We start from the raw sequence: 26339 nt of genomic DNA on the forward strand, positions 1-26339 counted from the left end.
AAAGTGGGCACAGCGGTTTTTGTTTTCCATAGGGTAACATTGTACTGTACCCTGCATGGAAAACTGCTGCGGATGCGCAGCTGCAAATCCGCTGCGGATCCGCAGCAAAAACCGCAAAGTGTGAACATAGCCTGAGGGTTTTTCTTTCATCTGGGTTGTTGTGGACCGATTTAGTAAGATGTGTTCCCATGGACATTGTTTCGGATAGAGGACCACAGTTTGTGGCACCCTTTTGGCATGCTTTTTGTGACAGATTAAAGGTTTATTTGTCATTTTCGCCAGGTTATCATCCGGAGTCCAATGGACAGACCGAAAGGAAGAACCAAGACGTCGAGCAGTTTTTGATATGTTTTGTAGCAGACAATCAGGAGATGTGGTCGGAATATCTACCACTGGCTGAGTTTGCTCTTAATAATCATACGTCTTCCTCGACTGGGTGTTCTCCTATTTTTTGCTGTACAGGGAGGCATCCATCTTTCGGTCTAATTTCAAAGATTGGGACAGTGCTGCCTGAGGAGGAGAGTTTTTCTGGAAATTTGGACAGGGTTTGGACCAATGTACGCCATAAACTGAAAGATGCAAATAGGAGTTCAAATAAATATTTTGACAAGAAAAGAAGGGGTACGTTGTTTGCAGTTGGGGACATGGTCTGGTTGTCCTCTAGGAATCTGCACTTGAAGATCCCTTCTTAAAAACTGGGGCCTAAGTTTGTAGGACCCTTCAAAGTGGTTCAGGTTGTCAACTCAACAGCGGTGAGATTAGACATCCCCTCGTCCTGGAGAATTAATTTAGTTTTTCATGTATCTTTACTGAAGAAAGTTGACACACCAGATAAGGAGGCGATGCCGACTGTTCCTCCAGTTGATGAGGACGGCGAGTTTGAGATTTAACGCATTTTAGATTCCAGATGGTACAGAGGAAGGTTGCAGTATCCCGTGTCCTGGAAGGGTTTCGGTCCCGAGGATAATTCCTGGGTGAAAGCTGAGGACATCTTGGCCTCAAGGCTGATTAAGGATTTTCACAGGAGATTTCCGAATAAGGCTCTGCCAAGAGGATCCGGAGGATCCTCGTAAAAGGGAGGTACTGTTAGAATCTATTTTGTTTTTGACCATCCGCCATCTTGTTGTGGTTTTCTGGCTGATGGTCTTTTTCCCCTGGTGCTGGGTTGTCTTAGGTCAGGTAATTGTATCACCCTTTATTACCGTGCACCTGCGTCCCAGTCCTTGCTGGACAACAGTGTTAATCCTCTAGAGTTCTGGCTAGGTGCTTTGGTAGCTTCGGTGTTGGATTTTATGCAGTTCTGGGACCCCTGGTTCTGCTATCCTTAGTTTCTGTTTTCAGTTGGTTTCTGCAGCCTTCTCTGTGTTTTCTATTAGGAGGTGACTTGTTTTTATACCCAGTCCTTAGATCTTTCAGGGACATCCTTCCCCCTATCTATAGGTCTTCAATGGGATTAACCTAGGATCGTCGGTGGGTCTATTCGCAAGGAATGGATCACCCACTCCATTGTAGGGTATCAGCCTAGTCTCAGTGCAGGGTCAGATGTCCCCCTTCTATCCTAGTTCTGTGTTGCAGTTCCGTAACAAAAATAAACCCGTTTAATAAGACGGAGAAGTGCTTCTTCTCAGCACTCTAGTAGACACTGTGGTCTTCTGGCTATGTTCTGTTGTCGTATCCCCTTGACAGTGATAGACAGGATTAAATACTTGTAGTGAAGCGAGGTTGCTAGAATATAATTTTTAATATTAATTTTTAAAGATATCCTGTTTGTATATACCCATATATTCCACTAACCCTAATAACTCTGATAATTGGCAATTAGGACCTTGCTGGGCTTTCCATTGTGAGGAAAATGTGGTTAGGATGCCTTGTTCAATAGAAGAAAATTAAGTCTAAAATATTAGTGCTGTAATCCAGAAAGTATTCCCATACATGTACATGGATTAGATGTCATGTACATTTTCTTCAATACAGTAATGAATTTCAGTCCCGGAATGAAGTTTGCTCTGCAATATAATACATATGAGGAAAGCCCTGTCCCAGTATTGAAGAACATCTTTGTGTTCTTCCATTTGCTTGGTTGTGAAATATATTTTATTCTACAAACACAGGGTGATTCAAGAACAATGGTGTAAAAGTAAAGGTCTGTAGTTATAGTAACCTGAGTAGTAAATGGCTAGTGAAAGGAAATCAAAGAAAAACTTGCTTGGTTGCCCATGGAACCAAGTGATTTAAAATGTGCTTACATAATGTGACAGCTATTTGCATGTTGGAATTTGCAAGAACAGGGTCTGTTGTGACAGTGCAACAAAACTTTGACTATGAATTTGGTAAATGTGCTCTGCTTGGAAATTGCATTTCGCGATGGGTGTATCAATTCAAAACCACTGGTGGTTTACATCATGGGAAAAGTACAGGCTGGTCAAAGACTTTGGAATGTCAGTGAACAGCATCTAACCCGTGTATGAGCATAAATCGTATAATGTCAACCAGACTGACTAGTATGCAACTACATTTGCCACAAACCACGCTATGGCGTACCTTATATGGCATATAACACAAATGTCTGTGTTGTAAGCCATACAGATCACATCATCTTCATGATATGAAACCAGATGGAAACTGGAAACACATAGACCTGCAGAGCCGAAGTGGTCGAAATTGCTAAAATGCTGGTGTCCAGTGATGAGGTTACATTTCACGTCAATGAGAAGGTCAATTACCCCAATGTTAGAATTTGGGGCTCAGAAAAACCCATGAGCCCTTATTGAATGTATGAGGGACTAACCCAAAGTTAATGTGTTCTGTGCAATGAACAGGCACTAAGTCTATGGATTTTTCTTTTTTGTCGAGCATAGTGTCACTAGTTACTCCTATCTGGGAATGTTAAAGGAATGGCTTATGCCACTGATACAATATCTGCTAAACATAGCACATCAGTAGGATGGTGCATTTTCATTTGGATGTTTGCTAATTCCTAAATGAAACTTTGCTGGTTTGTAGGATCTGCCTCACCAGAGATGATTCACCAATATTGCGCTGGCCTCCACAGTCGCCAGATGTAAGGCTAGTTTCACATTTGCGTCTATGTGTTCAGCATATCATCCGCAACAGAATACGCATGCTAACGCAGCGTTTTTTATCCGCATCAGCTTACGCATGATGGCAAAAAAACGCATAGAATTTCCTTGACACAAGCCACGCCCAATGGCGTGAAATTCTGTGTATAGACCCTTGTACAGATGAAATCCTCTTCTTTTGCTGCTGTATCCAGCATCAAGATGGATCTTCGCATGGAGAGATTCTATCTGGGTTTGGATGTCAACTTGTTTCTTGCCTTTGCATTTGCTTGTGAGCAAGAAAGGAAAAGAGAAAGACGGAGAAGACGTCATCGGCGCTTTTGGCAACACCCTATTGTTGAAGTCCGAGAGAGCCGTGGAGCCTACCACTCCTTATTCAGTGAGCTCCATGAAAACCCAGATAAATATTTTGAGTACACGAGGATATCTCAAGAGAGCTTCAGGGATTTGCTGCTTCATGTACAAGGAGCCATCAGCAGGCAGAACACCCAGCTCCATAGAGAGATTCCTGCTGAGGAACGTCTGCTGGTGATACTAAGGTACGTAATATTTCAAGAGAAATGCCTGTCATAAATATTATTGTTCTGCCATGTAGATATTTATTTTTCCTATTTATTTCTCCTTTTTCTGTTCGGCAAAACACTTGTCAGAAATATTATTGTTTTAAAAGCCATGTACTTAATGTTTTTTCCTTTCTCTTTTCGGCAGATTCCTGGCTACCGGAGAGAGCTTATCATCGCTCCATTTCCAATTCCGGATTGGAATTTCAACACTTTCTGGGATTGTAGCAGACACCTGCCGGGCTTTGTGGGACGTTCTGTGTGAGGAATTATCCCTCTACCCTTCCCTGAAATCTGGCAGGAAAATGCAGAAAAATTCTGGGAAATTTGTAATTTCCCAAACTGCTTGGGAGCTGTGGATGGAAAACATATTAGAATTACCAAACCGGCTGGAACTGGATCCGAGTACTTTAATTATAAAAAATTCTTTTCTATAGTGCTCATGGCGATTGCAGCTGCGGACTGTAGATTTGTGACCGTGGACATTGGATCTTTTGGACAAGGTAATGACTTGCAGACTCAGACATGGGCAAACGCTTGTTTGGGAACAATTTCAATTTCCCACTGCCATGACCTATTCCCAACAGTGAACGCCCGCCAATGCCATTTGTTATGGTTGGGGATGAGGCCTTTCAGATGTGTGCAAACCTCCTTAATGCCTTCCTGACCTATGACGCAGCGTATGCGTCATGAAAGTCGGTGCCAATCCGACCTGTGATGCAGCGTATGCGTCATGGTGGGATCTCGTTCCTGCAGGTCGGGTGAAAGGGTTAACTGAAATTTCATCTAACCCGCAGGAACAGGGGACTTGTACTTGAGCCCGGGGGGGTGGCTTTGCCCCCCTTAGCTACGATCGCTCTGGTGACCACTTTGTCACCACCCCCCAGATCTGATTGGAGCTAGCGTCCATGTGATGCTATCCATTCAGATGTGGAGGGGCGGATTAAACCATGGCTACCTCCCTGTCCAGCTTCATGCCGTCCGTGGAAGCTGAACAGCGAGGTACCTGCTTGCTGCCCTGCCACATACTGCGATCGCTGCCGCCATCATCATCATCGCCGCCGCCATCATCGCTGCCGCCAGGTACTCCCCTCTGCTGCCCTCCACTCCTCTCGCCATCTGCTCCCTTCTCCCTGCCCTGAGGATCACCCCCCGCTGCTGCTGCCGACTCCATCTGCTGCTGCATCTCCTCAGCCCCCCTGCCCCTGACAGCCCACTCCTGCCCCCGGTGATCACCCCCCACCCCAGTGATCACCCCCTTCCCCCTAATCACCCGTTTGTCCCCGTGACCTCCCCCCTGCCCCGCTGATCTGCCCTGTGCCCCGTGGACCTGCCCCGCGGATCTGCCCTCTGCCCCGCGGATCTGCCCTCTGCCCCGCGGATCTGCCCCCTGCCCCACGGATCTGCCCTGCTGATCGCCCCCGCCACGCTGATCTGCATCGGTGATCACCCCCTCCCGCCCCAGTTTTGCCAATAGGGTTAGAGTTGGGCTAAAGTGAGTTGGGCTAAAGTTAGGGTTAGGGATGGGGCTAAAATTAGGGTTAGGGTTGGGGCTAACGTTAAGGTTGGGGCTAAAGTTAGGGTTGGGACTAGGGTTAGGGGGTGTGTTAGGGTTAGGTTTGTGGTTAGGGTTGGGATTAGGGTTAGGGGTGTGTTGAGGTTAGGGATGGAGTTAGAATTGGTGGGTTTCCACTGTTTAGGGACATCAGGGGCTCTACAAATGCGACATGACGCCAGCGGACCATTTCATCAAAGTCTGCATTCCAAAATGTCACTACTTCCCTTCCGAGCCCCAACGTGTGCCCAAATAGTGGTTCCCCCCCACATAAGGGGTACCAGCGTACTCAGGACAATCTGGACAACAACTTTTGGTGCCCAATTTCTTCTGTTACAATTGTGAAAATAACAAATTGCGGGCTGAAAACTCATTTTTGAGGGAAAAAAATCATTTTTTATTTTCACGGCTCTGCGTTATATACTTCTGTGAAGCACTTGGGGGTAAAAAGTGCTCACCACACATCTATATAAGTTCCTTGTGGGGGTCTAGTTTCCAAAAAGGGGTCACTTGTGGGGAAGCTCCAATGCTTAAGCACACAGGGGCTCTCCAAACGCGACATGGTGTCCGTTAACGATTGGAGCTAAGTTTCCATTCAAAAAGTCAAATGGCGCTCCTTCCCTTCCGAGCCCTGCTGTGCACCCAAACAGTGGTTTACCCTCACATATGAGGTATTGGTGTACTCAGGAGAAATTGCCCAACAAATTTTGGGATCCATTTCATCCTGTTGCCCATGTGAAAATGAAAAAAATTGAGGCTAAAAGAAAATTTTTGTGAAATAAAGTACTTTTTCATTTTTACGGATCAATTTTCTAAAGCACCTGGGGGTTCAAAGTGCTCATTATGCATCTAGATAAGTTTCATGGGGAGTCTAGTTTCCAAAATGGGGTCACTTGTGGGGAAGCTCCAATGTTTAGGCACACAGGGGCTCTCCAAACGCGACATGGTGTCCGCTAACGATTGGAGCTAATTTTTCACTCAAAAAGTCAAATGGCGCTCCTTCCCTTCCAATCCCTGCCGTGCGCCCAAACAGTGGTTCCCCCCACATATGGGGTTTCAGCGTACTCAGGACAAATTGGACAACAACTTTTGGGGTCCACTTTCTCCTTTCACCCTGGGTAAATTAAAAAAATTGTTGCTAAAAGATCATTTTTGTGACTAAAAAGTTAAATGTTCATTTTTTTCTTCCATGTTGCTTCTGCTGCTGTGAAGCACCTGAAGGGTTAATAAACTTCTTGAATGTGGTTTTGAGCACATTGAGTGGTGAAGTTTTTAGAATGGTGTCACTTTTAGGTATTTTCAGCCATATAGACCCCTCAAACTGACTTAACATGTGAGGTGGCCCCTAAAAAAAATGGTTTTGTAAATTTTGTTGTAAAAATGAGGAATTGCTGGTCAACTTTTAACCCTTTAATATCTTCCTAACAAAAAAAAAATTCCAAAATTATGCTGATGTAAAGTAGACATGTGGGAAATGTTATTTACTGACTATTTTGTGTCACATAACTCTCTGGTTTAACAGAATAAAAATTAAAAACTTGAAAATTGCAAAATTTTCTAAATTTTCGCCAAATTTCCAATTTTTTCACAAATAAATGCAAAAATTATCAACCTAAATTTACCACTAACATGAAGCCCAATATGTCATGAAAAAACATTCTCAGAATCGCTAGGATCCGTTGAAGTGTTCCTGAGTTATTACCTCATAAAGGGACACTGGTCAGAATTGCAAAAATGGCAAGGACATTAAGGTCAAAATAGGCTGGGTCATAAAGGGGTTAAACCATAGTCCAGTCGAGACTTGAACCACACAAAAATAATTTTGTACTACTGACTGACAAGGGCACTAAGTACTGTTGAGTGTGCCTTTGGTTTGCTGGTATCGAAATGGCACATTTTGGGAACAGCCATTAATCTCAAAATTGATACAATCGATGAGGTTGTCAGAGCGTGTGGTTCTGCACAACTACATCATGGCTAAAGAGCGAGCCAAAGTAGAACTTGATGAACCTGTTTCTAACCCATTGCCAGATTACCATCTTCACCCTCTGAGGACAACAAGGGAAGTTACCCAAATGAGTGATACATATGCTGCCTACTTTGTTTCTGATATTCGACATGTGGCATGGCAAGATGAAATGGATTAGTAAAATGTTCCTGTAATGTTATGTAATGTTATGTACCTGGAATGTTAAAATGTACCTTTAATGTTTGCTAACAATAAAACACCTCTAGTGAAACACCTGTTCCAAGTGCCCTCTACATTACAATACTTAGTTTTATAAGGTGATCACCGGGTCACAACTACAGTCTTTATTCTACTCACTGTCTCATGCAGATTGGGTATAATCCACTCCCTGTCTCATGCAGATTGGGTTATGTCACCCATGCTTTGCACTACACCTCTCTGTCAGTGCTATGGCAGGTGACGTCGGATTACCTCCATGGTCTCTTCAGTCTGCATTAATCTATAGATTAATGCAGACTGAAGAAACGATGGAGCTAATCCACCTCATATCTTTACTCACCTGCTCGTGTGTCAGAACTAGTGCACTCAAGATGCAGAAAACCCATGTAGTAAACATGGCGGCAACACAGGTGCAAAAGACTGATGACACGACCGCTCATAGTCTGCCAATTCATGGAGGTGTGATTGCTCAGTGTCGTTCCGAGCAGAGGTCTCATCAGTGTTTTTCAACCATGTTTACTTCATGGGATCTCTGCATCCTGAGTGCACTAGTGCTGACACCTGGGCAGGTGAGCATTGCTGACCCCTGACCCTTTGTGCTGTATTAATTATGTTTTTTGGAGGATTTTCAGTCCTCCTGGTGTTTTTGCCACCTCATAGCTTCATGACAGACACAAGAAGCAAAGCTGCAGTGTAAAGTGAAGAAAGAAAAGGAGGAGCAGATTGTGTCTGTCATGGAGCTATGAGGTGTCAAAAACACAAAGCCTTACACTGCAGCTTTGCTTCTTGAGTGAATACTTATATAGTGGTGACGGCGACGTATGTGTTGACGGCAACGGCGCAGTGTGTGTTGACGGTGACGAAAGAGACAAAGAACAAGCAGTGATAGGTGAAAAAACACAAATTTAGTTTACAACACAATTAACTATTATGAAAGAATGAGGGCGAAATGTTATGGACCTGGGGGTGTGGAGCTGGGATGATTGGTTAGGTGTGGATGGTGAAGGGGTTCCAAGGGAAGGGCCTACTAAATGTGTGGGGTCAGGGATGGAAGTAGACACATTAGGAGTGGAAGCATGGGATGGGAGAGACACATTGGAAGGAAGAGACAAACTGGACAACAGAGACACATTGGGAGGTGAGGATGGAGGTAGTTGGACAGTTCTGGTGCCACGACTCTTCTTTTTTGTATTTCTGTCCCATCTTAGGCAGCTGCCTTCTTTTTTTTGTGTCTCCTTGAGAGGGTGGGAGTGGTGGATTAAGCATGGCGTGCTCCCAGGACTCTGCATCGCGAATATTGACAGCCGTGCAGGATCTGGACCCGGCCTGGTGGTGGCGGTGGACAGCCGTGCAGGATCTGGACCCGGTCTGGTGGTGGCGGTGGACAGACGTGCAGGATCTGGACTCGGCCTGGTGGTGGCAGTGGACAGCCATGCAGGATCTGGATCTGGCATGGTGGTGGCCGTGGATGGCCATGCAGGAGCAGGACTCGGCATGGTGGTGACGGTGGACAGGCGTTCAGCAGGACCTGGCATAGTGGTTGTAGTAAAGTGGTGTGTAGCAGGACTGGGCATGGTGGTGGCCGTACAGTGGTGTGCAGCAGAACTCGGTAAAGAACTGAAGCTTGTTAGTGGTGGCACAGGCGGAAATGCCACGTGTGGCTGCTGGAAATACCAAGTCTGCTGCATAGCCTGAACGTAAGCACCATTGCAGGCCTGCATCACCTTAAACTGGAGTTCAGGTGTAAGGTGTTCCGACATGCCCGACTCTATCGCAGTAAAAAAATGTTGTGCCGGTCTCTGAAGGTCAGCTTCCAGGTGGTCAAGGCGTCAGTTGACATCCTGGAAAAGTGTGTTTACATGGGCAAAACCACTTTCCAGTCTCTCTCCGAGCGCCTTCAGGTCATTCTGGAAGACCGAGCTCAAGTGAACAAACTCGGGCATGAGTGTCCTGTCCAAGGCCTTCTGCCGCTGGCGGGAAGACCCAAAAAAACAGTGACAGAGGACTGCGACGGGAACACCTGAAGGACCAGCTGCCTGTGAAGCCTGCCCACTTGCTGCATCACTGGGGGATGGCTGGGACTGTTCCATGGCTGTTCGAATATGTGTTGGTGGCCATGGGCGGATTTTACTATTGGCCCCACCAGATCCATAGCAATCTGATCAAAAGGTACCTCTATAATAGGCGGAGATACCAACAGACTACATAAGCTTGCGGTGGGTGTGGTTAGTTGACACTCTGGACATGACTCACAATACCTCTGTGTGAATCCCGGGCCCCCAAAAAAAGTTGTAAAATATGTTTTTGCGCCTTTTTAACCCATAGGTAGCTACCCAGCTTGTGTGTGTACCATCATGAGCACCGCTTGCTGGTGGGATTGGGGCACTACCATTTGTTCCACTACTTAATTCCAGATTTTGTCAACCCTATATAGCAAATCCTCGTTGACCATCATGTGTGGAAAAACTGCCTCTGCACCCAGTTGCTGAGTCACCCTATTTATTTTATATCACCTTTTCCCCTGCCGAGGTCAGAGTGAGATCCTGGACCTGGGCTGTCCTAAATGTTCCCCGGGACACTTCCAGCTCCGGGACTGATGGGGTTCAACCTCACCTGCCAATACCTCTAAGGGAAACCTATTGGGCTTGCACTCCCCCTATGTGGATTACCCCATGGCAGGTTTTCCTGACTCGGGATCTTCAGGTTCTGCACCAGGACTGACCTTTATCCTGGGACCTTTTACTCTCCCACAAGTACCAAAACAAGGGTAAGTCTCTTCCCAACACAGTTCTGTAAGGAATGGTTTTGACTACCCCCCATCACATACTTAACTTCCCCACATGGAGTGGAAAAGGTCACCTTCACTGTTGGGTGCTCCCGGAGTTCACCGTGTATGCACACGACCCTGACTTTCCCCCCAGTGGGTTCTAGGCTGGAGATCAATGACCCATGCACGAGTGTCACTGGGCTCCCTAAGTACAAGAGGGCCTCAGCCCGTTGTCCGTGGATGCACACTGGCACAGATGTGGATCACGCACTGGGGTGATGGCGCCCACGTGTAGACGGTCTAGGCATACATTGATACCTGGCGGGTAAACCTGCAGTCCATGTGTTCAGCAGTCAGGGGGCAGTTGACAGCCACATGTCCCGGTCCTTGGCACTGCCAACATCGGATAGCAGTGGCACCACTAGTCCTTGAGACTGATTTAGGGGTAATTAGTCTCTTGCCACCCTCACTCCGGGGTGACCCCTCAGTATGGGCTCGGCTCTGACTGTCCCCAGCAGAGGAATGTGACCTTTCAGGGGCCGACGTGATACCCGCAGTGGTGCAGAGTCCCGTACAAAGTACAGCAGGTTGTAAAATGTTCGATCAGGCTAACTTCCTGGTCTAGGTTACCCATGTCACCTTCCCCCACCCAACGCTGTACGGCTGCTAGCACAGTTCCCACGAACTGGTCAACTACTACCCTATCTACCGCTTGGGCTGGGCCCGAGGTCTCAGACTGGAGCCAATTTTTGATGAAATGCAAAAAGTCATACACCTGAGACCTAGCAGGTCGGGTCTCCACAAAAAAACCACTGGTACACACATTATGCCCGTACATAAGTATTAACCCCCAGTTGAGCAAGAATCTCACCTTTCAGTTTCCCAAAGACCTGGGCATCCTCCCAACTGAGGTCAAGGTAGGCCTTCTAGGCATCTATCAGGAGTGGGGCCACTACTTCAGCCCACTGGAAAGTATCTTTGAAGATGGTGAGAAAGGTCACCATGTCATCCTCTGGACTCATGTTCCTAAGTGCTGACCTGACTTTGTCCCAGGACTCTGGACAAACTGGGATCGGCGATGTCTCTCGCAGGACCGGAATCCGTTACACAATCAGGTCAGCTGCTGCTGTTGTTGCTGAAGCTGCTGGTGTTGCGCCTGCTGTTGCCATTTAGTGAGGACCAACTGTTTTAGCAGTTCCTCCATTTTGTCCATGGACCTGATTTGTAACTTTGCAGGCTTAATCAGTGACATGCAGGTTTTCTTGAATATACCTCAGTTCACACTGCCCGCATTCTCCCCCATATCTAATGCAGAGGTGTTCACACAGTGTGGTACAGAGGTAGTGACCCAGGTTAGTCCAACATAAAAGTCTTTATTTTTAAACTCACAAAATAAATCCAGAACTTTTATCCTCCTGTTCACAGCTGGAACATCTGCATCCACCTGTTGCCATGGCCAACCACACGACTGTATTCCTCGAGGGTGCATCAGTAGCTTTGACTTCTCTGGCCTGAGTTTAGTCTTACACAGACCTGACTTACATAGTTCCTCCTCCTCTGAAGCTTGCGAACAAAACACTTGACACACCCAAACCTCAACTCAATGTTTAAATGTGAATTGTGGACGTGGGCCACTTGCAAAACCCGGAGTGGAGGGAGAGACCTGCCCCACTACCATCATGCAGATCTTTCCAAAAATAAAAGCCCATGTCAGATTTTCTTAATTCTGACTTGGTCAAATAGTTTGACCAAATCCACACCCTTTTTTATTTTGCACTGCAACCACAGCTGTGCGACTGTATTTACAATGCACTCAGCGGGTTTGTGCTTCCTTGGGGAAACATAAAACCCCTTGCATATGATTCCCCTTCCTCCAAACACGATGAGTGGAGTTGATATCAAAAACTTCTATTTTGGTCTCATTTGACCACATGACCTTCTATGCATCATCTGGATCATACAGATAATCATTGGCAAACTTAAAATGGGCCTGAACATGTGCTGGTATGAGCAGGAGGACCTTGCGTGCCCTGCAGGATTTGAATCCATGACAACGTAGAGTGTTACTAATGATAATGTTTGACACTGTGGTCCCAGCTTTTTTTCAGGTCATTGAACAGGCCTCCCGTGTAGTTCTGGTCTGATTCCTGACCTTTCTCAGACTCATCCTTACCCCATGAGAGATCCTGCATGGAACTGCAGACTGAGGAAGATTGACAGTCATCTTGTGTTTCTTCCATTTTCTAATAATTGTGGCAACAGTTGTTGCCTTTTCACCAAGCTGCTTGCCTATTGTCCTGAAGCCAATCCCAAATTTGGCCCTGGTGTTATTAGACAGCTCTTTGTTCTTGGCCGTGATGGAAAGGTTGGAGTATTATTGATTGAGTATGTGGACAGATGTGCTTTATTCAGGTAATGAGTTCAAACAGGTGCAATTATTACAGGTAATGAGTGTAGAGTAGGAGGCTTCTTAAAGAAAAAGTAATAGGTCTGTGAGAGCTGGAATCCTTGCTGGTTGGTAGGTGATCAAATACCTATTTAATGCAATAAAATGCAATTTAATTATTTAAAAATCATACAATGTGGTTTTCTTTTTTTTTTTTTTTTCAGATTCTGTTTCTCACATTTGAAGTGTACTTATGATAAAATTTGTAGACCTCTCCATTCTTTGTAGAGGAAAACTTGCAAAATCTTCAGTGAATAAAATATTTAATTTCCCCACTGTACATAATTTAACCTTGGGCTGCTCTCCATAGCCCCGTGTGGACAGGAACATCTGTGTAAAACTGTACCAAGCTGACCTTACGTGTCCCAAGGGGGTGCGGAACGTGACATTGGTGAAAATGGGGAGACCGCATTACGTGATCTGTCTAACGTAATAGTGATGTCAGGCAGGATGGTGAGGTGTGGGTTCATAAGACAACGCTTTAATTTTGCCCCATCCTTTTTGAATCACCCTGTATTATGACATGGAACTGGAAATAACATTGGAAGAGGAAGTTAGCTACAACACAGAAGTGAAAAACTATGAAAGAATATCCAGGTGGCCTAACCTTATGATCTACTGGTTTTAAAGCCAATACACTTAAGACAACTGATAGTTTAGCCACTTGTTTGACTGGTAGCTGTCTTTCCTGACTCTCCCATACACAGGAACGTCCGTTCTGCCGAATGTTCCTGTGTTAGCACTGTTACCAGACATCTCTCACTGATTGCACGCCAAGACTTGCAAGTGCATTTATTTCTGCAAGTAGTGCTCATACTCTGTACTGAATACAGTAAATTGACATATTTTGAAAACTTTGTTTCCATTTTTTTCATAATTCACATAACATTAAGGCTATTTTCACACTAGCGTCGTACTCGGCCCGTCGCAGTGCTTCGGGCCGACGTACCGATGCTAGCGTTGTATATGCCGCACAACGGGGGCAGCGGATGCATTTTTCCAGCGCATCCGCCGCCCCATTGTGAGGTGCGGGGAGGTGGGGGCGGAGTTCCGGCCGTGCATGCGCGGTCGGAAATGGCGGTCTGTCGGCTGCAAAAAATGTTACATGTAACGTTTTTTGCAGCCAACGGTCCGCCACAACACGGCGCAACCGTCGCACGACGGTTGCGACGTGTGGCAATGCGTCGCAAATGCGTCGCTAATGTTAGTCAATGGTGAAAAAATGCATCCTGCAAGCACTTTTGCATTGCGACGTATTGCAAAAAACGCTAGTGTGAAAGTACCCTTTCACTTATCGATCCTGCGGTTTTCATAATTCCATGACTTTTCCTACTTTGTGGTGCAGTTTCAATGTTGTGAAGTGTAATATCATTAAAATACTAAAGAAATTCACAAAACTCAGTTTTATTTTTGCCAGGTGACTGTATCAGGAGCTCCGAAGAAAATGTGATATCTACAGATCTGAAAGCAGATGATCATCGTATAACACATAAGCAAGCTATTATCCAAGATATATTTCCAGCCTTTCACAGCAAAGATGTACAAACTAATCCTTTACCACAGGCCCTATCTTCCAATTCATCACAGACTATTAAGCAAAATAAAAATAAAAGATTGGGTGTTAAACATCAAAAATCTCGCAAAGGGAAGAAACCATATTCCTGTTCAGAATGTCAGAGATGTTACAGTAGGAAATCAAATCTTGTTGACCACCAAAAATCTCACACAGGGAAAACTCCATTTTCATGTTCTAAATGTGGGAAATGTTTTACATATAAGTCAAAACTTGTTTCACATCAAAGAATTCACGCAGGAGAGAATACATTTTCATGTTCTAAATGTGTGAAAATCTTTGACAGGAAGTTAAGTCTAGTTTTGCATCAGAGAATTCACAAAGGGGAAAAGTCATTTTCATGTTCAGAATGTAGGAAATGCTTTGCAAAGGAAACGAGTCTTGTTATACATGAGAAACGTCATGCACAGGAAAAGCCATTTTCATGTTCAGAATGTGGAACATGTTTTAACCAGAAATCAACTCTTGTTGCACATCAGAGAATTCACACAGGTGAGAAGCCATATTTATGTTCTGAATGTGGAAAATGTTTTAATAATAAATCAACGCTTGTTATCCATCAAAGAATTCACACAGGGCAGAAGCCATATTCCTGTTCACAATGCGGCAAAGGTTACAAGAATAAATTTCATCTTGTTGCACATCAGAGAATTCACACAGGGGAGAAGCCGTATTTATGTTCAGAATGTGGGAAATGCTTTAACCAAAAATCACATCTTGTTACACATCTAAGACGTCACACAGGAGAGAAGCCATATTCATGTTCAGAATGTGGGAAATGTTTTATCCAGAAATCACATCTTGTTACACATCAGCGAAGTCACACAGGGGAGAAGCTATTTTCATGTTCAATATGCGGGAAATGTTATGGGGCTAAAATAAATCTCATTATACATCAGAGAAATCATATCAAGGAATAGACATTTCTATGTTCAGAATAAAGAAAAAAATGTTTTACTGAGGCAACTAGTTTTATTGACCCCTGACGACTCACGCGGGCAAAGCCATGTTCATCTCCTTAATGTGGGAAATGTTCTGTCTACAACAAACATACTGTATGTTCAACCTTTGTTGACATTTGCACTCCATACATTGGGGGGTGTCGACTGTGTGGCCATCACTTGAGAGTAAAGGTACTGTCACATTTAGCGACGCTGCAGCGATCTAGACAACGATGCCGATCGCTGCAGCGTCGTTGTGTGGTCGCTGGAGAGCTGTCACACAGACAGCTCTCCAGCGACCAACGATGCCGAAGTCCCCGGGTAACCAGGGTAAACATCGGGTTACTAAGCGCAGGGCCGCGCTTAGTAACCCGATGTTTACCCTGGTTACCAGTGTAAATGTTAAAAAAAACCAAACACTACATACTTACATTCCGGTGTCTGCCGCGTTCCCCGGCGTTCTGCTTCCCTGCACTGTAAGCGCCGGCCCTAAAGCAGAGCGGTGACGTCACCGCTGTGCTCTGCTTTACGGCCGGCCGGCGCTTACACAGTGCAGGGAAGCAGAACGCCGGGGGACGCGACAGACAGTAGTGGATGGATGTCCATCTATCTGTCACTTACGGGCAATGGATCGATCAAGATCAACCTCAAGATAGGAAAAATCTGTGATTAAGAGTTTAGACAATACAGTTCTTGAGGTTTTCTTAATTGGTTAAAGTGAACCTGTCATGAATTACGGCCACCCCCTTTCAAGGCAGATATATAGCATTCTATAATGCTATATATAAGCCCCCGATCCGACCTGTAAGAGAAGAAAAATAACTTTTATTATACTGACCTGCAGGGCGATCCGGTCCGATAGGCGTGGCTGGTCTTGATCCGGCGCCTCCCATCTTCTTGCGATGCCGCCATCCTGCTTGCTTCATGTGAATGACGCGTCCCTGCGTTATCCACACAGGCTCCCCAAAATCGTGCTCCTGCACAGGCGTACTTATCTGCCCTATTGAGGACAGAGCAAAGTGCTGGAGTGTGCAGGCGCTGGGCCTCTCTGACCTTTCCCGGCGCCTGCACTTTGCAGTACTTTGCTCTGCCCTCAATAGGTCAGATAAATAGGCCTGCATAGGAGCGCGATTTCTGGGGAGCCTGTGTGGATGACGCCGGGAGGCAACATCCACATGAAGCAAGCAGGAGGACGGCATCGCAAGCAGGTGGGAGGCGCCGGACCAAGAAGAGCGACACCCCTCAGACCGGACCACCCCGCTGGTGAGTATAATAAAAGTTATTTATCTTCTCTTCCAGGTCGGGTTGTGGGCTTATTAACAGCATTATAGAATGCTGTATATAAGCCCTGTAAGGGGGTGGCCGTAACTCGTATCGGCCAATCCTGGTGACAGGTTCCCTTTAATGGTTTGTTAAGATGTTCACTTATAGCCTGAAAATCCCCTTAAAAAGTCCAATTATGAGGATGGGGCAGATTCATCTACTATTAATCTAAAAGGAAGATCTCCCTTTTCCATGTGTTTTCTTTTGTTTCTCTCTTTAACTCTTTTTGATGTAATAACACTTCTAAATAAACTAATTTACTGCTTCACTATGTGAAACTTTTAATGGCTTCCTAATTTTCCCATCTGGTAAATATGGAAAAGAAGAAATCGAAATAGCAGAAATTCGCTCACTTTCCATAAAACATAAATTATGTTTATGAATTAAAAATATATGATAAAGTTAATTGCACCCCAAATTAATCCAATAATTAAAAATTTAACTTTGCTCTCTAGGCCGTGTTAAGAATAGAACAAATATTATTTAAGTATAATGTACAGAAGTCCTTTGCTAAGTGTGATAAAAATGTTGGCAATGTTCTTTTACAAATTCCTACAAATTATGCATGCTTTGGCTACTAATTTCCAGAGCAAAGATGCCTAAAATCTGACTATTCACTTTTAGGAATCTGCTGTACTCAGTGACAAAATAATATGCTGTCGAGAAGCCAACATCTAGGTTGATATGTATGGCCAAAGCTAATGGCACAGACACTTTCCCGATCTGAGACTTTTTTTTCTATTCTGCCACAATACAAGGTCAGCCACAGTTAAGTCAGCACGGCAGTGAACTATGTTGCTAGGCCCCCATCATCAACCTCCTGTAACACATTGACAGACATTGATTGTCTGGAATGCTAAACACACTTTATTCTTGCTCATAACTACTGCCATGTTTGAAGGCAAGTCGCAAAGATTTTCTGGGTTAACAAATGACTGAATGATAGGAAATAAAGCGTGGCTAGTAATGGAACACACTCAGATTGGGTCACAGTTGTCAATGGGGTACCACAGGGTCAGTATCGGGCCCTCTTCTTTTTAACATATTGTAAGGAGGCTAATGGCCATTTTGTCAATGGGAGGTATGTGTTGCAGAGATGGCTGCTCCCTGCGATGCAACCTGAAGTATTTTGTTTTAGTGCACTTGAGCACTAAGATGTCGTTTAGTGCACCTGGGTCTAGGTTGTGGGTAGCTATGAGAGATGGATGGGTCTGGCTACCCACATACCTCACCTGTGGGTATGGTTAAAGCCTACATAATGGAGGCTGTTTGGCACATGGTCTATGTCTTGGGAGGTAGAAGGCCTCCTGTGTGTGTGGCTTCAGACCGAGCCTGCGTGCTGGACATTGCCCAGCCTGTGTGCCCACAGACCTGAGGGAGCAGAGAGCCCGACTAAGGGCAGTTTTATGTTGTTTTGCCTGCTCAGAAGGCCTTTTACCATTTGTTATTACTGCTGGGTTTATGAAGCAAATAAACCTGCACTGATTTTTTAAAGAAGCACGCCTCCTGTTTTCCTCCTGCTGCACCTATGTGAGTACGCTAGGGCTTCCGATGCTGATCATCCAGTTCAGCGTGGCAGGCGATCCGTACGGTGCTCCCTCCCTCCTGAGCCACACTGTGTCGGCATGGAGGCATCGGTCACATGACGCCATGCTCGTGCCTCTGCCCCATTCACGGAGCCGCCTGTTGTGAATTCCGTTCTCGGGCTCCCTCCTGTGGTCATGAGTGGTACTGTGTGAGTTTGTTCTTGGGCTCCCTCTGGTGGCCTTTAGCGATATGGCTGGTCTTGGCTGGGCTCAGCTGTTTCATCTCCTGCTAGGCTGGGCCTATTTAATTCACTTGGACCTTTAGATGTCGCCTGCTGTCGGTGTATTCAGTCCTGATTCCGTGCTCTCCTGAATATTCCTTGTGAGCAGTCTCCTGCTATGAGAAGCTAAGTTTGCTTGTTCAGTTTCTCATTATTTCCTTGAAAACGTTTCTCATTATATAATGAGTTCAGCCCAGCTTGCTTTTATGTGATTTTTTGCTTGCTGGTCAGTTCTGGGGTGCAGAGTGCGCCCCTCACATCGTGAGTCGGTGTGGGGGTTCTTGTATTCTCTGCGTGGTTTACTTTTGATAGTTTTTGTACTGACCGCACAGACACCTATCTATTTTCTGCCTATCTAGTATTAGCGGGCCTCATTTGCTAAATCTGTTTCATCTCTACGTTTGTGTTTTCCCCTTGACTCACCGTTATTATTTGTGGGGGGCTATCTAAAACTTTGGGGTACATTTCTCTGAGGCAAGTGAGGTCTTTGCTTTCTCTCTAGGGGCAGTCAGTTTCTCAGGCTGTGACGAGACGTCTAGGTTTTCAGGTAACGTTCCACAGCTGCCTTTAGTGTGTTTGGATAGGATCAGGATTGCGGTCAGTATAGCTTCCACATCCCCAGAACTTGTCCTATATATTCAGGGTATATTTGTCAGGTCAGTTTGAGATCCTACCACCAGGATTCTAACAGTACAGCAGGCCCGAAAGTGTTAATGCAGCTAAAGAGGGAGAAGAGAAATCTTAAGGTCATTTTTTTTTTCCCTCTGCACTGTGTTTTGCCTCTCTCCTCCCCTTAATCTCTGGGTGGTTCTGTATGCAGCTACTAATATGGACATTCAGAGTCTGTCTTCTAGTGTGGATCATCTCACTGCAAGGGTACAGGGCATTCAGGATTATGTAGTCCACAGTCCTATGTCAGAGCCTAAAATACCTATTCCTGAGCTGTTTTCCGGAGATAGATCTAGGTTTTTGAACTTTAAGAATAATTGTAAGTTATTTCTTTCTCTGAGACCTCGCTCATCTGGCGACTCTGTTCAGCAAGTCAAAATTGTTATTTCTTTGTTGCGGGGTGACCCTCAAGATTGGGCATTCTCTTTGGCGCCAGGAGATCCGGCACTGCTAAATGTTGATGCGTTTTTTCTGGCGCTTGGAGTGCTTTATGAGGAACCAAATCTGGAAGACCAAGCAGAGAAGGTTTTGCTGTCTCTCTCTCAGGGTCGAGATGAAGCAGAGGTTTATTGTCAGAAGTTTAGGAAGTGGTCAGTGCTCACTCAGTGGAATGAGTGCGCCCTGGCGGCGATTTTCAGAAAGGGTCTTTCTGAAGCCCTTAAAGATGTTATGGTGGGGTTCCCTACGCCGGCGGGTCTTAATGAGTCAATGTCTTTGGCCATTCAGATTGATCGGCGTTTGCGGGAGCGCAAACCTGTGCACCCTCTGGCGGTATTTTCTGAGCAGAAACCTGAGCCTATGCAATGTGACAGGATTCTGACCAGAGTTGAACGGCAAAACCACAGACGTCAGAATGGGTTGTGCTTTTACTGTGGTGATTCTGCTCATGTTATCTCAGCATGCTCTAAGCGCACAAAAAGGGTTGCCAAGTTTGTCACCATTGGTACTGTACAACCTAAATTCATTTTGTCTGTTACTTTGATTTGCTCTCTGTCATCCTACCCAGTTATGGCTTTTGTGAATTCAGGTGCTGCCCTGAATTTGATGGATTTGTCATTTGCCAGGCGCTGTGGTTTTATCTTGGAGCCTTTACAATTCCCTATTCCGCTAAAGGGAATTGATGCTACACCATTGGCCAAGAATAAACCTCAGTACTGGACTCAATTGACCATGTGCATGGCTCCTGTACATCAGGAGGTAATTTGCTTTCTGGTGCTACATAATTTGCATGATGTTGTCGTGTTGGGTCTGCCATGGCTCATAATCCAGTCCTGGATTGGAAAGCAATGTATGTGTCAAGTTGGGGGTGCCAGGGGATTCATGATGATGCTCCTTTGGTGTCAATTGCTTCTTCTACTCCTTCTGAAGTCCCTGAATTTTTGTCGGACTACCAGGATGTATTTGATGAGCCCAAATCCAGTGCCCTACCTCCTCATAGGGATTGTGATTGTGCCATAAATCTGATTCCTGGTAGTAAGTTCCCTAAGGGACGACTTTTTAATTTGTCTGTACCAGAACATACCGCTATGCGGAGTTATATAAAGGAGTCCTTGGAGAAGGGACATATTCGCCCGTCCTCGTCCCCTTTGGGTGCGGGGTTCTTTTTTGTGGCCAAGAAGGATGGTTCTCTGAGACCCTGTATAGATTATCGCCTTCTAAATAACATCACGGTCAAATTTCAGTATCCCTTGCCACTGTTGTCCGATCTGTTTGCCCGGATTAGGGGGGCCAGTTGGTTCACCAAGATAGATCTTCGTGGAGCGTATAATCTTGTGCGCATAAAGCAGGGCGATGAATGGAAAACAGCATTTAATACGCCCGAAGGCCATTTTGAGTACTTGGTGATGCCTTTTGGGCTTTCTAATGCCCCCTCTGTGTTTCAGTCCTTCATGCACGATATCTTCCGAGAGTACCTGGATAGATTTATGATTGTGTACCTGGATGATATTTTGGTCTTTTCTGATGATTGGGAGTCTCATGTGAAGCAGGTCAGGATGGTATTTCAGGTCCTGCGTGCCAATGCCTTGTTTGTGAAGGGCTCTAAATGTCTCTTCGGAGTCCAGAAGGTTTCCTTTTTGGGCTTTATTTTTTCTCCTTCTACTATCGAGATGGATCCAGTCAAGGTTCAGGCTATTCATGACTGGACTCAACCTACATCTGTGAAGAGTCTTCAGAAGTTCTTGGGTTTTGCTAATTTTTACCGTCGCTTCATCACTAATTTTTCTAGTGTGGTGAAGCCTTTGACGGATTTGACCAAGAAGGGTTCTGATGTGACGAATTGGTCTCCTGCGGCCGTGGAGGCCTTTCAGGAGTTGAAACGTCGGTTTTCTTCGGCTCCTGTCTTGCGCCAGCCCGATGTCTCTCTTCCCTTTCAGGTCGAGGTTGATGCTTCAGAGATTGGAGCAGGGGCTGTTTTGTCGCAGAGAAGCTCTGATGGCTCTGTGATGAGACCATGTGCTTTCTTTTCAAGAAAGTTTTCGCCTGCCGAGCGGAATTATGATGTTGGTAATCGAGAGTTGTTGGCAATGAAGTGGGCGTTTGAGGAGTGGCGACATTGGCTTGAGGGAGCCAAGCATCGTGTGGTGGTCTTGACGGATCACATGAATTTAACTTATCTCGAGTCTGACAAACGGTTGAATCCGAGACAGGCTCGATGGTCGCTGTTTTTCTCTCATTTCAATTTCGTGGTTTCATATCTTCCGGGGTCGAAAAACGTGAAGGCTGATGCCCTTTCTAGGAGTTTTGTACCTGACTCCCCGGAAGTTTCTGAACCGACTGGTGTTCTCAAAGAGGGGGTGATTTTGTCTGCTATCTCTCCTGATCTGCGACGGGTGTTGCAGGAGTTTCAGGCCAATAGACCTGACCGTTGTCCACCGGAGAGACTGTTTGTCCCAGACAGATGGACCAGTAGAGTTATTTCCGAGGTTCATTCTTCGGTGTTGGCGGGTCATCCTGGGATTTTTGGTACCAGGGGTTTGGTGGCGAGATCCTTTTGGTGGCCTTCCTTGTCACGGGATGTGCGTTCCTTTGTGCAGTCCTGTGGGATTTGTGCTCGGGCCAAGCCTTCGTGTTCTCGTGCCAGTGGATTGCTTTTGCCTTTGCCTGTCCCGAAGAGGCCTTGGACGCATATTTCCATGGATTTTATTTCGGATCTTCCTGTCTCTCAGAAGATGTCTGTCATCTGGGTGGTTTGTGATCGTTTTTCCAAAATGGTCCATTTGGTACCCTTGCCTAAGTTGCCTTCCTCCTCCGATTTGGTGCCATTGTTTTTTAAGAATGTGGTTCGTTTACATGGTATTCCGGAGAACATTGTGTCCGACAGAGGATCCCAGTTTGTGTCCAGATTTTGGCGATCCTTTTGTGCTAAGATGGGCATTGAATTGTCTTTTTCGTCAGCCTTCCATCCTCAGACGAATGGTCAAACCAAACGAACTAATCAGACCTTGGAAACTTATTTGAGATGTTTTGTTTCTGCTGACCAGGATGATTGGGTGACCTTTTTGCCATTGGCTGAGTTCGCCCTCAATAACACTGGCCAACAGTGAAAATGTTTCTGAAATGAAAATAGCTGGTTTGTAATAATTTTAGCATCCTAAAAACGAATATGTTACTTAAAAATCATTATTAGCTCTTGTTGCTGAGATACAGGTCATTTAAGATTATTATGCAGGAAAATAGGGAAATTTTGAATTTTCAACAAATGTGTATTGGTAAACCTGATTACAGACCTGTTGAACCAATGTCAGCCATTTTATAAATTGTGTCTGCATAGTTTGTACTAATTGAAGTCTCTTTCTCTTGTTGCAGTAATTTTGTGGAGAGAATTTACACTTTGAAAATGCCTCGTAAATGTGCAAATATTGTTAACAATTTTTGTTACGTGTGTGGTTATGTGACATTTGCCAACCAAAGAAGACCAATTACTCCACTTGTGAAGACTGCTTACCATCATTACTTTGCTTATACGTGGCACTTAAATACGTGGCACTTATACGTGGCACTTAAATACGTGGCACTTATATACGTGGCATTTTGAGACCTATAATTTTTCCACATTTTGGTCCACAGAGTCATGTGAGGTCTTGTTTTTTGCGGGACGAGTTGACGTTTTTATTGGTAACATTTTCGGACACGTGACCATTTTTTATCACTTTTTATTCCGTTTTTTGTGAGGCAGAATAACCAAAAACCAGCTATTCATGAATTTCTTTATACCGTTCTGCGTTTGGTAAAATTGATAAAGCAGTTTTATTCGTCGGGTCAGTACGATTACAGCGATACCTCATTTATATCATTTTTTAATGTTTTGGCGCTTTTATACGATAAAAACTATTTTATAGAAAAAATAATTATTTTGGCATCGCTTTATTCTGAGGACTATAACTTTTTTATTTTTTTGCTGATGATGCTGTATGGCGGCTTGTTTTTTGCGGGACAAGATGACGTTTTCAGCGGTACCATGGTTATTTATATCCATCTTTTTGATCGCGTGTTATTCCACTTTTTGTTCGGCGGTATGGTAATAAAGCGTTGTTTTTTGCCTCGTTTTTTTTTTTTTTTTCTTACGGTGTTTACTGAAGGGGTTAACTAGTGGGACAGTTTTATAGGTTGGGTCGTTACGGACGCGGCGATACTAAATATGTGTACTGTACTGTGCAATTTATACTCTTGTAATGAATTCTTCTCGCTACCTACAGCACATACTTCCATGGCGTGTATCTAAAAAACGAGAGCTAATTAAACAATTCTGTGGGTATATTTGAGTTTCTCGACCCAAAATTAGTAATATTTGCCTATTTTCATCAAAGAAACATAAAAAAAGTTGTTTTTTGTTGGCCTGTGTAATCGGGCTAGTTCTGCTACTTTGGTTTCACCTTTCTTTTGCAATTCTGGTTTTCATCCTCGTTTCTCCTCGGGTCAGGTTGAGTCTTCTGACTGTCCTGGGGTGGATTCTGTGGTGAATAGGTTGCAGCAGATTTGGAACCATGTGGTGGACAATTTGACTTTGTCCCAAGAGAAGGCTCAGCGCTTTGCTAACCGCCGTCGCTGTGTGGGTCCCCGACTTCGTGTGGGGGATTTGGTATGGTTGTCTTCTTGTTATGTCCCGATGAAGGTTTCCTCTCCTAAGTTCAAGCCTCGTTTCATCGGTCCTTATAAGATTTTGGAAATCCTCAACCCTGTGTCTTTTCGTTTGGACCTCCCAACATCGTTTGCCATTCATAACGTGTTCCATAGGTCATTGTTGCGGAGATATGTGGTGCCTGTGGTCCCTTCTGTTGATCCTCCTGCTCCAGTCTTGGTCGAGGGGGAGTTGGAATATGTGGTGGAGAAGATCTTGGATTCTCGTATTTCGAGACGGAGGCTTCAGTACTTTGGTGAAATGGAAAGGTTATGGTCAGGAGGATAATTCCTGGGTTGTCGCCTCCGATGTCCATGCGGCCGATTTGGTTCGTGCCTTTCATTTGGCTTGTCCTGATCGGCCTGGGAGCTCTGTTGAGGGTTCGGTGACCCCTCCTCAAGGGGGGGGTACTGTTGTGAATTCCGTTCTCGGGCTCCCTCCTGTGGTCATGAGTGGTACTGTGTGAGTTTGTTCTTGGGCTCCCTCTGGTGGCCTTTAGCGATATGGCTGGTCTTGGCTGGGCTCAGCTGTTTCATCTCCTGCTAGGCTGGGCCTATTTAACTCACTTGGACCTTTAGATGTCGCCTGCTGTCGGTGTATTCAGTCCTGATTCCGTGCTCTCCTGAATATTCCTTGTGAGCAGTCTCCTGCTATGAGAAGCTAAGTTTGCTTGTTCAGTTTCTCATTATTTCCTTGAAAACGTTTCTCATTATATAATGAGTTCAGCCCAGCTTGCTTTTATGTGATTTTTTGCTTGCTGGTCAGTTCTGGGGTGCAGAGTGCGCCCCTCACATCGTGAGTCGGTGTGGGGGTTCTTGTATTCTCTGCGTGGTTTACTTTTGATAGTTTTTGTACTGACCGCACAGACACCTATCTATTTTCTGCCTATCTAGTATTAGCGGGCCTCATTTGCTAAATCTGTTTCATCTCTACGTTTGTGTTTTCCCCTTGACTCACCGTTATTATTTGTGGGGGGCTATCTAAAACTTTGGGGTACATTTCTCTGAGGCAAGTGAGGTCTTTGCTTTCTCTCTAGGGGCAGTCAGTTTCTCAGGCTGTGACGAGACGTCTAGGTTTTCAGGTAACGTTCCACAGCTGCCTTTAGTGTGTTTTGGATAGGATCAGGATTGCGGTCAGTATAGCTTCCACATCCCCAGAACTTGTCCTATATACTCAGGGTATATTTGTCAGGTCAGTTTGAGATCCTAACACCAGGATCATAACAGCCGCCCCCTCTCTCTTCCCAGGCACAGGCCAGGATGCGCCAGGCCCGGACCTCTGCTGTCTCCGCCCATCACAACCTGGCTCCATCCACATCCACGCTGCAAGTCTGGTTTCCTCCAGGACACTTCCGGGCCATCTGCCACACCAACTCCGCACCTCCTGCTGGGGCAGCCTTACTGCCTGCACCGAAGGATGAAGAGACACGGCGGAGGTTCCTCAATGCAGCTGCGGTGCGCGCTTATCGGTCCAATCCGACTGATGGGAGCACCTTCCAGCTGCAGCATGCTGGGGCTGGCGACAATACACAGATAGTAATTGCACCAACCACCATTGATACACCAGCAACACTTCCAATCATTTTCCAAACAGCTAATAAAGGTTATACATTAACCCCCGCCCTCCCGTACACGACCCATAATATAGAATATGATAACATAATCCCACCTCCCATGTTTAACAGCACAGGGTTAACTAACACTGTTACAGCTCATATCCCACCCCTTTTTACAGAGAATAATCCCCCCAACACACCCCATAGCCACAGCGGACGTAGGTATATATGCCGCAAGTCCTCAGACGATTCCCACCATCTTTCCTGCTGTCCCTCTAAAAGACATTCCTCCCATTACCACTGCAGGGGCCACCGCAGATTTCGGTCCTCTAGATGGCGTTCCCCATCCACATCGGAATGGTCCAATGCATCTCAGCATCACAATAGGCAGGCTCTGACACATGACAGATGCCAGCAATCAAGTGCTTCATCAGGGGCTGACAGCCTGGGAAATCCATCCCCATTTCCCAGGGCCTCCAGTCAATTCAACAACCAGACCATCGCCCAAGCGGGAGCCGGAGTTCCTCCATAACCTGGAGGCACTCAGGCTCAGCAGATGCCAGAAGTCACGTGCTCCATTAGGGGCTGACAGCCGGGGAGACCCATCCCCATCAACCAAGGGCCTCCAGCAAATTCAACAACCAGACCACCACCCAAGCGGGAGCCGGAGTTCCTCCATCACCTGGAGTAACTCAGGCTCGTGCACATGACAGACACCAGCAGTCACATGCTCCATCATTGGCTGCCAGTCAGGGA

The 26339-nt window shown here is 45.5% G+C and overlaps 1 protein-coding gene across 1 annotated transcript in view; it reads left to right on the forward strand.

The window, feature by feature from the left end:
• The window catches only part of LOC143767389 (uncharacterized), a 46359-nt gene extending 30468 nt beyond the window's left edge, over positions 1-15891 (forward strand). Inside the window, exon 5 of the mRNA XM_077255696.1 lies at positions 14014-15891. Coding sequence (XP_077111811.1) covers positions 14014-15089 — 1076 coding nt within the window. The 3' untranslated portion in view covers positions 15090-15891. The remainder of the gene's footprint in view (positions 1-14013) is intronic.
• The last annotated feature ends 10448 nt before the right edge of the window (positions 15892-26339 follow it).

This window comes from Ranitomeya variabilis, chromosome 4, assembly GCF_051348905.1.
Source record: "Ranitomeya variabilis isolate aRanVar5 chromosome 4, aRanVar5.hap1, whole genome shotgun sequence".
Lineage (NCBI taxonomy): Eukaryota > Metazoa > Chordata > Amphibia > Anura > Dendrobatidae > Ranitomeya > Ranitomeya variabilis.